The sequence below is a fragment of the Hyperoodon ampullatus genome, assembly GCF_949752795.1.
Source record: "Hyperoodon ampullatus genome assembly, chromosome: 8".
Classification (NCBI taxonomy): domain Eukaryota; kingdom Metazoa; phylum Chordata; class Mammalia; order Artiodactyla; family Ziphiidae; genus Hyperoodon; species Hyperoodon ampullatus.
The window spans coordinates 52,366,569-52,382,946 of NC_136921.1; the positions used below are offsets into that span (position 1 = coordinate 52,366,569).

A 16,378-nucleotide genomic window follows, 5' to 3' on the forward strand; every position below is an offset into this window, starting at 1 on the left:
CTGCTACTGAAAGCTGGCCGTGCTTAAGTAATACAGGGGGCTCTCTCCCCTTTCCTTGTCTGATTACCCGCCAGGGGCATCCACTTTCTGGCTCACCTCTCCAGCTGCGGGCTCTAATCCTTGCTAGAGCACATAATGATGACTTTGTAAGTTCAAGTTTCACAGGCACAAAAGTGCCGGGTGGTGATGAGACTCCACCCTCCACTTGGGTTTTTGCTGACATTCAGTGAAATATCCTTCCATCTCCTCCCCACCTTGCAGAACAAGCTTCCTGTTTTGAACTTGGTCCAGACTGGAACAGCCCCGCTACACCTGTGAACACGTGCAGACACACATTTCCCCCCTCCGTATTTGTACAGCTTTTCATCACCCAGCCAGATTTCCCCTCTCCGTTTACAGATCCTGGATCGTAACATAAGATAGGGAACTGGCAGATTAAGAAAAAAGGAAGTTCACGTTTTAGAGCTATTTGGGTGAAAACAAGGCTCTGGTTTATTTCACTGTGTTTTGCCACAAGGACTCTGCTAACTTTCCCCCTTCTTCACAGCAGGATGGAAACGAGGAAAGGAAATCGGCTGACGCAGGAGCCTGAGTGAGACGAAGAAACCCACAAGCCCAGCCTACACCATGAACTTGTGTCTCTTTTCCACACTGTAAGAGCCCAGGGCAGGTGAAGTTGCCAGAGAGCAATGGGTCTCTTTACTCCGTGGAAGCTGTCCTCTCAGAAGCTGGGCTTTTTCCTCGTGACTTTTGGCTTTATTTGGGGTATGATGCTCTTGCATTTTACCATCCAGCAGAGAACTCAGCCCGAGAGCAGCTCCATGCTTCGGGAACAGATCCTGGACCTCAGCAAGAGGTACATCAAGGCGCTGGCAGAAGAAAACAGAAATGTGGTGGATGGGCCCTACGCGGGGGTCATGACAGCTTACGGTAAGCACCGCACTGCCGGGACTCCTCCGTTGAGCGTGGCTTTGCCTCCAGGGGACCCCAGAGGCTCTCAGACTTGGTCATGGATTGAGTATATCCCTCGCCACTACCTTCATGGCGATAAACTGCCCATAGAGGGACACTTTTAGAAAGTTAAAGCTACGCCCTTTGGGAGATTCTGACCTCTTGTGCACGCTGGCACTTAGCGCCGGGAGCAGTGGGGCTTCCCAGTTAGCGCTGTGTTGGCTGTATTTGCAGCTGCCTCCTCCTCCCTGGACACATTGCTGGAGTGCATGATCTCATCTGGGGGGATGATCAGGGAATGTAGAAAAATCTTCTCATTATCGTTCCCTAAACAAACCTTAATTAGGACTGGTGGGCGTGAGGTAAGGAGGGTGGGGAAGAATGTTCTATGGACGCCAAGAAACTCAGAGCCGAACGTGTGCCTCCCTCTGGCCAGTATGCAGGGACATCAGGGCTTACGTGCTGACTGATAGTTTTAACTTTTGGCTTCCTCAGGGTTTACCGCTGTTGTGTCTTGCTCTTGTCTCTGGTTGCCCTCGCCTTGCAAGAAATCTTTCTGTACTCGTTGCTTTTTTTGTCAGGTGCTTGAAATCCGTTTTGAAATGAGGTTGAGTGAAAAAAAAATACACATATGGAGTATTACTTATTTTTCTTTCAGCAAAAGTTAGGCTTAATATAGAAAAGTTGGAAGCTGTAGACAAGCAAAAAAAAATCAAGAAGAAAAAGGAAAATCACATAAATCTACTACTGTAGAAAGTAATCACAATTAACATTTCAGTGTATATCTTTCTGATATATATGTGTATACACACATAATATATATGTATACAAACATATGTATACATATGTTTGTATAAATAAAATATTTACAAAAACATACACAAATACAAAACGAAAATTGCAAATGAAATTTGGATCAGACTGTATTTTGGAGAATCCAAGTCCCAGCCCTCCTGTGGTCATCTTGTATTGGAGTGGACTTGATCCACAGAAGATGACCTTGGTTACTATGCAGTGACAGTTCTGGTCATTGAAGGGAGACTTCAGTGGCCTCACGGTTTGAGATCTGAGGTATACTATAAATCAGATAGAAGAGTGGAGTTGGGCAAGGTGGGAAAGTTCGATGTTCTACTTTGTGACCCATTCAAGGTCTTTGAAGTATGTAGAGGTCAAATGATGATTCCTGAAAATGTGTAGCCACAGGTTGAAGCTTGAGTTTAAACATAGGAAATCATGCTCAATGTTACATATACATTTTTTCTTTTCAAAAGGATCCAGGAAACTTGGTTATTTTTAAATTATATATATATATAATTAGTTAATTTAATTTTATAAATATATAGATATAAAAATTATATACATATTTTTTTTTTTTGGTAAGGAGGAAATGGTTGCTTTTAACATACAATGTGGACATTCTTTTTCAGTGCCTACTATTTGAATGATCACACAGTCTGCTTTTAATCTATTCCTTCAAGATTTGTAGGCACTGGTTTTTAATATGTCTAAATAAAATGTCACCTTTTTCGATCTAATGGATCAAAAAATGAGACTTCTTTGAGAGCTGACCTTGAAAAACAGCTAGGTAGTTTTTCAGAGGGTGCGTTTTAAATTACTCATTGACTTCGATCTTCTGTAATAATTCCCAAGTATTAAAGGTAAACCGCCAGAAAAAGACAAAGCAAATTGTCATCGTTGGTGTTACCAGTGGGTTACAAGTAAATGTCACAAGTAAAACCGATGCTGTTTTTCAGTTTCTGGTTCAGTGCATTCCACATTACACATTTGGAGGGAAAGAGGTCTAGTCTTGTAGTAACTTCCTCCTTCTGTTTATCTCGGTCTCTCTCAAACCTTTACCATGGGAAGTAAGAAGCCACATGAATGGTAAATTTATAGACTTTATTTTTTCTAGTTGTTTCGACCAGTTTTATTTCTTGTGTACTGCTAAGCATCTCATAGGGTGGGTTTCCTCCACACTCTAAAGAGCAATGATCTGGTGTTAGCTTTTCAGCCTGACCGAGACAGTATGTTTTTTAGAAAGATATCAAAAACCCCAGAGTAGTCTGTTAGAATATGAACCACTGTATATGCTTGTAATCAAAGGACTTTGGAGCTCAAAGAAACTACAGAAATTTATTTCAACTTCCTCCGTTTACAGACGAACCTTAGCAAAATAATTCTTCTCTTCAAAAGCAACAAAGAAAAAACCAAACGGCCCCATCGGCAAGTCGAATGTATTTTTCTCTTTCATCTAATCAACTCGACATGCCAATCAAAGTGGTCTTTGGAGCTGAGTTTCGGGAATTCAATTGGTCTGTGCATTAGTGCTTGAGGTTTGGGGATCATCATGTGATGAAATCTTACCCAGACATAAGTTCTCATCTCAGCACTATTGATGTTTGGAGCCGGATAATTCTATGTGTGGGGGACTGCTTGTACCTTGTAGGATGTTTAGCAGCATCTCTGGTGTCTCTACCCACTAGATGCCAGTAGCATCAAAAATGTCTCCGGGCTTGGGGGGCAAAATTTCCCTCCTTCCCACCTTGGAGAACCACTGCACGAAGACTGGAAACCGCAAACCCCATCTAACAGCATCTTCTTATGGAAGTCCTTAAGCAGATAACTGGATTTTATTGTTTAAAATTTGCCAGGCTAGTTCTCCCTGGTTCTCAGCTCTTGGTATCAGCAACTGGGATTGAGCCAGATGGTATAGTCCAGAGCCAGTCCTGGAAAGCTGGAGAGCCATTCTGATGATGTGTGCTTCCCCTGGAATCCATCACTAGCAGTTGTGGGCATGTCAATTGCCAGGCAGCTCTGGTGGGTGATGTTATGTGTCAGATGGGAGGTATGGAGACTGCCGGATGTACAGTGGTTTAGCTGGGCTGGTGGAGTGGGGATGAGGATGCGTGAGCCATTGGTCTGCAGTCTCTTTTTCTGCCACAGATGCAGCCCATGTACAGAGCACTGCCTCGATGTCTGCTCTGGAACAGTGAAGAGCTAACCCTCTGTGGCTGGGACCTGTGTCTGGTGTGAATGAATCCAGTTAATAGACCAAAAAAAAACCCAAAAACCTCTTCCTTCTCCCATCCCATATTGGTATAATCAGAGGCTCTTAATGTGCTACAAATTTGTCTTATTAAGTAGCTGTGCAGGTGTTTGAAGAATCGTAGTAGCTGATTTTAGATTAAAATTCCTGACTTGAGATGCTAGAGCAGAAGTGTGCAGCAAACCATGACCTGTGGGTCATATTTGGAGCTCTGCCTGTCTGTGTAAATAAAGTTTCATTGAAACACAGACACTGCCATTTGTTTATAACAGAGCAACGTGACAGTACCAGTGTTTATTTCGCATAACAGCTAAAGTGTGCTGACTCGGTCTTTCAGTAGTCTCCATAGTTCATTCTAGAACACTCGTGCGATCGTGTCCCTCCTTGACTCAGTGATTTCCCAGGACTCCCATGGCCTTGGGCCAGATCCTCCTGTTTTCATATGGGTTTAGAACCCAGCACCCCATTGTTTATGTGTTGTCCGTGGCTGCTTTTGTGCTACAATCCCAGAGCTGAGTAGTTGCTGCAGAGAGTGCAAAGCCTAAGATGTTTACTGTCTGGTCCTTTGCCAAAAATGTTTGTCAGTCTCTGACATGCAGTTGCTGTTGGTTGTTCGTTTGACTGGTCCTTAAACAACAGTAGAACTTTCAAATGGTGTCGCCCCTGCCCCCTCCCATCCTCGTTCTGGTGATTTGAAGAGAAACTTCTGACTTTCTTTGGGGATATGGTCATTCAGAAGGAGTGCCTGGAAGATATCCCAGGCAGCCTGTGTGAAACAGTCGCAGCATTCATTCCTGGGGTGTGGAGGGCGTTTCTGGGTGCTTCTCTATCACTGCGGAGAGGAGCATGTGGGGCCAGAGCCGTCTGTAGCTCAGCCTCCGTTGCATCTCCCAGGCCCGCGTGGCAGGGCCATGCCTGTCTGTGACTTCTCGGGAGTTGCGTCCTGAATGGTGTCACTCGCCCAGTCAATGCTGTGCTTGTTTCTGAGGTGAATTGATCTCTGTCTCCAATGGCCTGACCCAAATTCTGATGCCCAGTGATCACCTCTTATCTAACAGGCCAGGCCTGGTCCACTTGTGTTCTCAAAGTAGCAGGAATAGAAATCTAGGGTGATGAGAGACACCCTTCCCCCACCCGGGGGTACATCCGCACCTTATTAACCTTGACTTTTCTCACCTACTTGATTCTCTGGGCGCTGGGATGCTCTACCCTGGACTGGTCACCAGCTCAGGCTGAAGCAGCTATGAGCCCTCAGCTTCTCTGCCAGCACCCCCCACCAATATTCTGTTTCCCTGCTGCCTGGTTCCCCCTTGGCCTCCAGATCTGTACACCTGCTCTGCCTTACCTCCTATCTCCTGGTTCCCTGAACTCCTTGGGCCTAGACTGTCCCCGGGATTGGCTCTTATCCTTCCAGCCTGGCACTTTGGGCAGCATCTGTGCCGGGGGCTGGTGTCTGTCAGTGCTGTAGATGCTTTGTGTGCACAGCTGGGAAAAGACTGACAGGGTCCCTGCTCTCACGGAGGCTGCACTCATTTGGGGGGAGAAATAATAAACGAGAATGACAGATAGCAGTAAATTCCAGGAAGGAAAATGACACAGGGAGATGGGATTTTTTAAAAAGTACTTGAGGAGCTACTTTGGAGGAGAAGGTCAAAGAAGGCCTCTCCCAGGAGGTGTCTTTTATTTTTTATTTATTTTATTTTATTTATTTTTGGCTGCGTCGGGTCTTTGTTGCTGCGCACGGGCTTTTCTCTTGTTGTGGCGAGTGGGGGCTACTCTTCGTTGTAGTGCGCGGGCTTCTCATTGAGGTGGCTTCTCTTGTTGCGGAGCACGGGCTCTAGGCGTGTGGGCTCAGTAGTTGTGGCTCGCACGCTCTGGAGCACAGGCTCAGTAGTTGTGGCACGTGGGCTCAGTAGTTGTGGCTCGTGGGCTTTGGAGCGCAGGCTCAGTAGTTGTGGCACACGGGTTTAGCTGCTCCACGGCACGTGGGATCTTCCTGGACCAGGGCTCGAACCCGTGTCCCCTGCATTGGCAGGTGGATTCTTCACCACTGCGCCAGCAGGGAAGCCCGGGAGGTGTGTTTTAGCCCAAATGATGCTCAGGAGCTGCCAGGTGGGGTGGGAGGTGGGAGGTTGAGGTGAAGCAGGATGTGTGCCAGGTCCTAAGGCCTCACGCGCACTCCAAGAGCAGAGCAGAGGCTGCTGCGAATAGAACAAGGCGAGCACGGGGCAGCGTGGCCGGTGCTGATGTGGGAGGATCGGGAAGAAGGCATGGGTACCGAGGCCCTGAAGGCTGTGGTCTCAGTGTGATGGAAGCGGGAGAGGGGATGAGGAAGACGAACGCTCTTGCAAGGGAGCCCGGCCTGGCTTGCCCCTGCCTGGCGCCGGCCGTGACCCTGACCTGTTGTCCACTGTCACCTCCTCAGGGAGGTCAAGAGGAAGGACGTTCTTTCTGTTTCCTTAAGGACAAAGGGGTGGAGAACCAGGGGGGAGTTTTTGGTTGCTGGCGAGGGGGCAGTGGAGCGGTAGCAGCTCTTGGGCTTCTGTGGCCCTTGTCAGCCTGGCGATGTCCATTGCCAAGACATAAACGCCGCTTAGGGTTGGTTCAAAAGCCAGTGAGGGGGCCCTCACTGTGATGCTGGCGTGGCTGCGTGAGGCTGCTCCAAAAATGTAGCCCCCAACCTGCGTTGCAGACCTAGGTAACGATCTGAGAGTCAGACAAGAGCTTGTCCGTGTGTTTCTTTCAACCTCTCCTATGAAAAAGAAGGCACTTACATTGGATAAGCCTGTGAAGGTTTATTGTTGCTTAAATTTTTTCTTTTTGCCTCTGTTCCTCCAAATCTGATCAAGGGACTGTTTTTTGGAGGGCTGCGTGTTGTGGAAAACCACCATCGCCTAAGCAGAAATTCTCTGCCCTTGAGGGAAATACACTGTTCTTGGAGCGAAATGGGGGAAAAAAGAGCTGGGCCCTTTCTTTGGTGTGTCTCAGGAGGTTACTTGGTTACCCTACGGCTGGTGTGATTCCGGAAAGGACTCTGCTTTCAAAAGCTTGGACCTAAAAACGGGCCTCTTTGGGGCTTGGGGCTTTTCCAGTGATCCTGTGGTAGAAGACCCCTGCCCAGCATCCCCATCAGAGCCAGACCAAGTTCACGGGCATGCCCAGCCCAGTTTGGATGTCTTAGGAGGACCTCGGGTGTGTTTGAGACAGGAGTGCAGTCGGAATCTGGGTCTCCGGGAGGAACTGGAGGCTCTTGCTAATACTCCCTTTGTCCTCAAGCCCTTTCCTTGCACACCACACCACTGCTTCTGGTCCTGGCGGGAGGAGGGGATACAGGTGTAAAGGGATTCGCCTCAGAGTCCTGCCCTGAAGTAGGTCCCTCATCTTCCCTGCAGCGCCTCCCCCTCCCAGTGGTGTCCTGGTGATCTTTCTGCCAGAACTGCTTGGGCAGAGCTCACGGCCACCCTGAAGAGCTGGCCACCCTTCTCATGCTGCCTGGCAGTGCAGCTGTCTTCTGGGACCAGCTTTTGGATGATGGCTGGGCATCTTCCTGCCTCTGAGCTCTGCATTTGCTGTTCCCTCCACCTGCATGCCCTTCCTCCAGAGAGATCCCTCCCCCCTCTCCTTTGGGTCCCTATCAGAAGTAGGGCCACACCCCTACTTCATTCTCATTCTTCATGACAAACTACCTATCATGACACAGTCACTGTCTTTATCATCTCTCTCCCCCATTAGAATGTAAGCCCCCAGAGAGCAGGGAGTCCTGTCTCTCTTGTTCCCTGCTGTGCCCCAGGGCCTTAGCACGTGGCTGGCACATAGTAGGAACCATGAGTGAATAGCAGCAGTGTCCCCTCCACCCTGACTCTGTCTAGTACAGTTACAGCTGAGGCTAATTTGAAAATCACAGTGGGAACTCCCTGGCGGTCCAGTGGTTAGGCCTCTGCACGTCCACTGCAAGGGGCTCAGGTTTGATCCCTGGTCGGGGAACTAAGATCCTGTAAGCCAAGGGGTGCAGCCAAAAAAAAAAAAAAACAGAAAGAAAATCACAGTAACACAGTAATGTTTTTAGTGAGACAGGAAACAAGAAGAGATTCCCTATGGACTTGGTGTCCAGGTGGCTCCAAGTAGCTATTATGCACGATCCTGACGTGGGAACCGTTGTTTCTTCTGGAAAGCAGCTGGAGCGTGTTTAGTTGTGGCTTGTGGAAGGTCTCCTTACTAGATGTGTGACCTTGGGCAAGTCACTGATGTTTTAAAAGACTGCCTCCTGTTTTGTCCAATAGAGGATATAATATCACTGACCTCATAGGCTTGTTGACCTCATAGGATTGCATGTGACCGAGCTTATCAAAGCACTTAGATTAGTAACATGCATTCGTTATTATGAGTTATTGCTAACCCTGGCCTACACGGACCCGCAGTAGTTACCACCCAACCAGAATTGTCCACGTAGAGCTGACGCTGTTTATTCATTTGAACGCAGGGCTTCAGGAACCTGTTTATATAGCTGTTTTTAGGGTTTACAGGGGACGGGGCCCGACCAGACAGGAGAAGAAATAAGCTGTGGACTGGAGGAAGGCAGGCTTGCCACCCACTGCTAATTAAACAAGATGCCCAAGGCTTGTCCACCAGAATCCCCTGGGCTGCTGTGACAGCACCGATGCTGGGCTCCACCCCAGCCAGGGTTGAGACCTGCTGCTCTGAACTCCGGGGAGGTGCTGTTTGGCTCTTCCCTGGATCCCTTTCCAAAGGTGTGTTAGCTCCAGAGTGACTTATGGCATCATAGAAACGGGACATGTGATTGTCATTGTCCTCCTGTTCAAAAGATAAAGCTTTTCCTTCGTGGTGTGGGATAAGTGGGGCGTGGCCGAGCTCACTTCGTCTCTGACGTGGGCACCATTGGGGCACGGTTTCTGGTGTGGGTAGTGAGCAGGGAGGGCTGTGCTACGGCTGCCCTTTCCCGACAGGGAAGATGCCCTGGAGTCAGTGGGGACTACGGGTGACAGTGGACTTGACCTTTCAGAGCCTGAGTCCTTTTCTACACAGAGGGCTAAGTTGGCTTGAGTCCTATTCCATGCAGCTGGCGAAGTGTTAGGAAAATGGAGAGAAGAGCCCAAGAACTCCATTCTGGATGTTTACAAATTCCGTAAAGCAGTTAACTATCCTCTACAGGGCTAGATAGGATTCTTTCTCAGATTCTGCTGCCGAGAAGTTCCTTGAAATACTAGTGACCCTTCCCCCAGCACAGGAATAACATTTACTTCTAGGTACAAGTTCAAGTCAAAGCTTAGTTCCGTACAGCTAACCCAGGAGAGCACGGCAGTCAGTGATACCGAGCCTCTGAGCTGCTCTTTTCACTGGGTGATGATTGTTCCCTTTGTCACCTGGACGGCCTGTGACAGCTGCAGGGGGAAGGGCATATTTGTGAGTTTAGGGGCCGGTGAGTTGTCCACCAGGGGGCTTGAAGAACCCAGCTGAGATGAGGCAGTGAGGGTCAGTGACTGAGATGCTTCTTGGGAGGGGGGAGGGGACATCAGGGTACCTGTGGCCAGTACCCTTGAGTTCCGAGGGTAGAACACACAGTACTGATTGCATTTTCAGGTAGCATTTCGTGCCTTTGTGATTGTCAGAATGATGTGAACGTTTATAGAAAATTCAGAGCTTCTGGAATATGAGGCTGTCGAAAACCTGGGACCCTCCAGGCACTTTTCCTGGGCTGGCTTCTTTTTTGTCCCCATGTGAAAGGGAAAAAAAATTCATTTTCAATTCCAGCAGCTGTTTGAGTCACTGTTTCAAAGCTGTTCAACACACGATAGAAGATACTGTCCATAAAGCGCACAAGGGCAGAGATGATCCCACGCCCAGCTTTGCATTCTTACAAATAAAGAATAAGAGATAAAATACTCTCTACCCCCAAACCAGATAAATTTGATTTCTCTCCATGCTTTATTTAAATGCAGGTATATATGTGTGTATGCTCATTTTTAAAAACTGGAATATTTTACATAGAGCTTTTTGAACTCATCTCTATTTTATTTCCCCGTCCATTATATATTTTTTTAATGGCGATACACTTTTCCTTTTTCATCCAACCATTCAATAAACATGTATTGAGCTCCTGAGGTCAATAGCTTGTGGCAGTAAACAGAGGTGACAGAACAGACCTGCTCTCTGCCCTCCCTGGCCTCCAATCTACCGATTTATTCCATTTTAGGAATAGATGGACACCATATAATGTAACCTTTTTGTTGGGTATTTGGGTAGTGTCCACTGCTTATCTATAATAAATAGCACTGTTCTCTTTTATAACTAACACTGTCTCGAATGTCCTTGTACATAATGAATGGACTGTATTTTGGTCATTACTCTAACCGTATTATCTTTCTGTGGAAAGGTCACTTTAAAATTAATTTTCAAACATGTAACTGATGAAACTTGACATTCCTGGCAGTCAGTGGGAATGAGAGGTTGGGGTTAATTCTTTTTTCATTAGCACCTCCCTTTCTCATTAGCGCCCTGTCTTTTGCTGGCTTCTCTGGAGCAGCAGGTGAATCTGCTCTGTGGTCCTGCTGTTCGAGCTCTGCTGTGGACTGAGGGGCGGGGAAACACGGCCATGGTAGAGAAGGATTTGCATTAGGAACAAGCATAGATGTAAATGATCTCTGGCAGTTCCGCTGTAAGTCCTTGCTTATTGCCCAGTTGGTTCTGTACCAGTGAATCGTGGCGGCTGCATCTTAAATGTAGTTCTCGATTGTGTGTGCCCAGAATCCTTGACATGCAGGTTGTGCAAGTTCCGATTGAGCAGCTTGAGGATGGGACCTGGTACCTCTGACTCCACAGCCAAGCCTGATGGACAGCAGGCTGGAGAACCACTGCTTTGGGAAGTGTGTCCCAGGGGAATGGGGTGGGACCAGCCTTGAGGCACTGGCCTCAAGCACTGCCCTTTCTCAGTTGACTTGCTGATCTGGGCAATCAGGGTTTACCACCCAGTCTCATAGTTTTAGCTGATAAGACTTATAAACTGACAGATCTTTTTCCACCAGCAGGACCCCCTTTCTACTGATATTCCATCTCCTTGGACTCCAGCTGCAGGGGAAGGTGTAGCTGGCAGTGAGATCTCCTTGACTGTCCTGCTCAAGGATGTGGCAGCGTCTTCCAACCCCTCTTATCCTTAATGTCATGGCTTTCAGGAAATGAAAATTTACGGAAGCTGCCAGGGCACCTGTTCTGAGATTTTGTTGATCTCACCCTTTATCAGAGAACTCCTGGCATGATAGAAACGAAAAGCTTCCTTTCCCCAGCGGGACATTTTAAATGTTTTCACCTACTTTGATCTCATCTTTATCACGTACAGTAAGTTTTCGGAATGCAGAATTGCAGTAGTAATGTTGGGATTAAATTTTTATTACTGAGGCTTTGAAGCACAAACAAAATTTTAAAAGCCCATGAGTAATTGGGAATTGTAATCCTGCTGAGGATACAGTTTATGGCTGTAATAACTATAAAACACAATGATAAATATGAAAATATTACACTAGAATTTGGAGGAATGTTTTCACCTTCGTTTCTTTATTAAACTGTATAGAAATTATTCTTGGATGTTCAGTCTTATCAAATATATGGGTTAACATTAAGGTGAAAATATACAAAAATACTCTGGTATTAGTTTAAAATTGCAGTAAAACTCTTAACAATTTTTGCAGGTTTAGCTGTGAAACACAAAGGTGAGAAACAATTTCATCACCTAGAAAGATATAGTTTATTTAGCCTTCTTTGTGGGAAGACTAAATGTAGTTCATTTAGTTGTTGGTTCATTCATTCATTCATTCACTTACTCATTTAGGTAACACACACTTACTGATTACTGTGTCAGGCACTGTGCCAGTTGGTAAGGATACAAAGATGGGCTGGGGATCATCTTCGCCCTTGTGTGTTTTATTGACACAGTATCTTTTATCTTGTGTTGGACTGCCTTGAAATTGTGACCTAAATAGCTGCTTGAGTTGAAAATGAACTTTTTTTTTTCCCCACATTGGGAGAGAAACCATGCCTACCCAGGTAAAGTGTCTAGAGAGGCTAAGGTTTTGATAGCCTTATATTCCATTTTCATTTTAAGGGAGACGATATAGAAAGATAAGTTCTTCATTAAGTTGTAGTGTTGGAGCTGCTCACGGCACAGTGGTATCACGAGTCTTGAGGGTGGCTGGGATACGGTTTAACAGAAACACATGGCAGAAGCTCAGGAGTTAATCCCTGCTAAGTGTGTTCAGAAGTAGCAGGTCAGAGATGCTTGCTGGCCGGCAGGTCCATAGTGGTCCTCAAGAGGCATTGTAGCATAGTGGGTAAGAGCTGTTGGGTCTGGAACCCAATTATCTGGGTTTGGACACTGGATCTGCAGACACATGGGACAAACTAGTTAACCTCTGTGTACTGTGGTTTACTCATTTGTAAAATGGAGATGGGAACGACAACACGTTTCTCATATTGTCTTGGCAGGATCAAGTGAGTTAATCCATGTAAAGTGCTTAGGACAGTAGCTGACACATAGGGCTCAGTAAATAGTGATGCTGGTGGTGCTGCTGGAGGAGCAGTGGCAGCGCTAGTAGCAGTGGCAACAATGCAGTAATAATAGTATCAATAGTAGTAGCAGCAGCAGTAGCAACCTTAGTGATAGTAGCAGCAGTAGTCGTATTGGGGCAGTAGTGCTGATGGTGACCATCAACATCTTATCATCATCATGAATTCCTTTATTTGTACCATGTTACAGTCACAAAAGGTCCATCTGTGTAGGGGGGATCAACAAGAGATAGGGGGTCACATTTATTGATGAACTGTTTTTTTTTTTTTTTTTTTGCGGTACGCGGGCCTCTCACTGTTGTGGCCTCTCCCGTTGCGGAGCACAGGCTCCGGACGCGCAGGCTCAGCGGCCATGGCTCACGGGCCCAGCCGCTCTGCCGCATGTGGGATCATCCTGGACCAGGGCACGAACCCGTGTCCCCTGCATCGGCAGGCGGACTCTCAACCACTGCGCCACCAGGGAAGCCTGATGGACTGTATTTTAGGAATCAAGGAAGAATGTCTTCTTAACACTGATGTGACAACTTTGTATTCTACCTAAGCTGTGTGCCATCAGTGACTATCACCAAAAATTGTGGGTTGGGGGACTCTGTCCAGTAGTCCTGTTACCTTTTAACAAAAAGGCAAAAGGTTACCAGCCCTTAAGAGACCTGCGGCATGGGCTAGGCTGCTGTCCGCTCCCACCTTCCCTCATTGTAGTTCCCATCGTATTTGTAGCAGTGCCACCATGGAAGTCACACAGAATGCCAGTTTAGTGACGGTGTTCTCACACTTCATTCCCTCTCCCATAACCCTTCTGTCCGGATTCTCTCTGGACATCTGCACAGAAGGGCAACGGGGAAGACAAGGGTTGGGGGAGTGTGCTTAATTCAGTGATTCTGAAATGGGGTGCAATCTGGAGGCATTTCTGATTGTCACATGGGGGGATTGCTACTGTCATTTAGTGGCTGGAGTCCAGGGATGCTGTCGAACACTAAATGCATAGGACAGCCTCTCCCATCCCCTGCCCCACCCCCGACAAAGAATTATCTGGTCCCAAGTGTCAATTGTGTCAAAGTTGAGAAACCCTGAGTTAACCCAAACTGGAGGGTCAGGGCCTCTGCGTCTGGCTAATGACAATTGCTGGTAAGAGTTAAATGCCGTTTTTACACGTGGACTCCTTGGCTGGTAATTCAGGCTCTGGGCAAAGAGGCTGGAGATGGGGGAGATTGATGTCATTTATCTGAGGAGTGGTTTCTTTACAGTGAATACAGCCCCCGAGTGGCACCATTGCCCCCATCTGTGTGACTGTCCTCTGGCAATCTTCAGAGCTCTGGAGAAGGGGACAGTACTTTAGATTCAGTATAAGAGCAGAGCTGGTGGCTGACTCCTGCCGTCCGTGCCAGCCAATGATGTGTCAGGGACAGGCTGTGAGTCATGCTAACTGTGGGACTGCAGCCCCCGGAGGAGAATGAGCTCATGACCCTTTGGATAAAACGGTAAAGCTTTGCATCACTCAGGGAGAGATTTCTCTAGGAAGGATGAGAGCATTTTCCAAAGGTTTTATTTTTTATTTATCTATGTAACAGACAGTTATGTAGTGTTTATTGTGTGCCAGGCAGTGTTCAAAACATTTTATAAATATTAACTCATTAAGTCTTCATTACAACCCCAAAGAGGTAGGCTTATGCTTTCAACTCTTACAAATAAGGATGCAGAAATGGAGAGTGAGGACTCAAACCTAGGAAGTGATTAAGAGTCTAATAACCCCTTAATCGTTATGCTGTGGATGAAAGTCACTGAATTTCATGCTTGGTTTCTTTTTTCAGCCCGGCTCTTGACTTCTGGCTGGTCACACTGAGATGTCAGGGAATTAGGCAGACCTGAGTCGAGTCTGCATTGCTATTTTGTATCCCTTTAACCATGAGCGTATTACTTTCTGTCTGTGAACCTCAGTTTTCTCTTCTGTAAAATGAAGTCATACCTGCTTCATGGAGAATGTGAAGATAAATGGAATTCCTTATAAACGTGCATGGCACGTGATAGGCATTCAGGAACTCTTAGTTCCCTTCTGACCTTCTTTGTTATAATCATATTTTTAGCCAATTGCTCTAATGTCATGGCCAGCTTGTCTTACTACCTGTGGGTAAGGTACACACTGAAGAGCAAAAAATAGACCTGGTCGGATGTTTGTTAGAGTGAGTGAATGAACAATCTGCTACAGATTTTAACGTGGTGAAGAAGTCTGATGTTTGGTGTTGGGTGTGATTGAACAATTGAGATTATGCTAATGAGCACATAGAACCAGACTTTCAGGATGAAGATGTGGGTTCTATTTCTGTTCGTAGTTTTTAGTCAGCTTCAGTGAAGCTGTCTGTAAACCACCAAGAGTGCAAAATTCCATGTCAATTACACACACACCTTTGTTTCTGTTCAGATGAGCGTCTCTCTTGACCTGGCAAAATAGGAGGCCTGCATGCCTGTTGGTGGAGGGTCATGGGCTGTGCTCTGGGGTTGGTGGATTGATCCAGTGTGTGTTTCTTTCCTGGCCAGATCAGAGCACCTGTTCGGCGCGAGTGTGCTCTGTTCCCAGCAGAATGGAAGGTGACAACTTCCCATTTGTCTCAGTTCAGGACTTTTCTGCATCCTGTTCCCTCCACTGATGTCCTACTCCCCTGGCCCACTCCCAATTCATAAGCGAGTCTGAATTCTGTTCACCTAGATGGCTATCCTGTGGTCCCCTTGCTTTTCTCACATGTACAAGTCAGACTATCTTTCTTTGATTATGAGTTTCCAGAGGAGAGGGGGCTAACTTAATTTCTCTCTGTGTGTGTAGAATACCTTGTATACAAACTTAGTAAATAACTTACGTAGGCATGAAGATAATGTCTGTAATTTATCCAGAGAGAAGAACACTTCTCTATAACCCACAGCCAGATACGTAAGAAAGAGAATCAACTCTTAAATGTAAGCACCAGAAAAGAATAGTTCCAGCGTCTAGAACAATGCCTGGCACATAGTAGTTGTTTAATAAATATGTCTCGAATGAATGAATGAATCTGGTCTTTATTTTAAGTGTCTTCCTAAATTGCATTATAGTTAACTCTGGGTTATCCAGCATGTCTGGAATCTGGAACTGTAGCTTTTATTAAGTATTACCATATGTAACCAACAGCAGTAAAGGCTTTGCAAAAAATTTGGACATGCGAGAGTCTACAGCACTAAAAAAAACTAACAATGAACTTGATCTGGAAGTTACTTCAGGGCCTTGCTACACTTTGGGCTTGTCATTCTATGTGTCAGTAACCACCATGCTAGAACGAGGAAGAATTTAACAGAGTGTTTTGGTCGGATGCTGAGAAACAGGGAGTTTTCTCTCTCAACCTAGTAGCCAGGAATAATTTTAATGTTACTTACCGCGAAAAGTTGTCTTAACTGAGCGAACTGATTTGTTTTGTACTCTTTGGGCCACTTGAATGTGGCCTCTGTCATCTTTAAGAGGTGGTTTGTTAGGACAGGTCTTCAAGTGGTACTTTTTGATTTGCCACCTGTTGTTCTTCGTGTCAGAGAGAGAAACAAAGGGAGGGTGAGCGTGTGCGCACCAGGCAAACGTGCGGGGACCCAAGGATTTTCAAACTATGTACGTTTTCTTTTACAGATTTGAAGAAGACTCTTGCTGTGTTGTTGGATAACATTTTGCAGCGCATTGGCAAGTTAGAGTCAAAGGTGGACAACCTCGTAATCAACGGCACAGGGACGAACTTGACCAACTCCACCACAGCTGTTCCCAGCTTGGTAGCACTTGAGAAAATTAATGTGGCAGGTAAG

The 16,378-nt window shown here is 46.4% G+C and overlaps 1 protein-coding gene across 1 annotated transcript in view; it reads left to right on the plus strand.

Moving 5' to 3' along the window:
• Positions 1–689: 689 nt before the first annotated feature.
• The window catches only part of MGAT5 (alpha-1,6-mannosylglycoprotein 6-beta-N-acetylglucosaminyltransferase), a gene marked incomplete at both ends in the record, with an annotated part of 228,820 nt that continues 213,131 nt past the window's right edge, over positions 690–16,378 (plus strand). Inside the window, 2 exons of the mRNA XM_079710109.1 lie at positions 690–930; positions 16,209–16,373. Coding sequence (XP_079566235.1) covers positions 690–930; positions 16,209–16,373 — 406 coding nt within the window. The remainder of the gene's footprint in view (positions 931–16,208; positions 16,374–16,378) is intronic.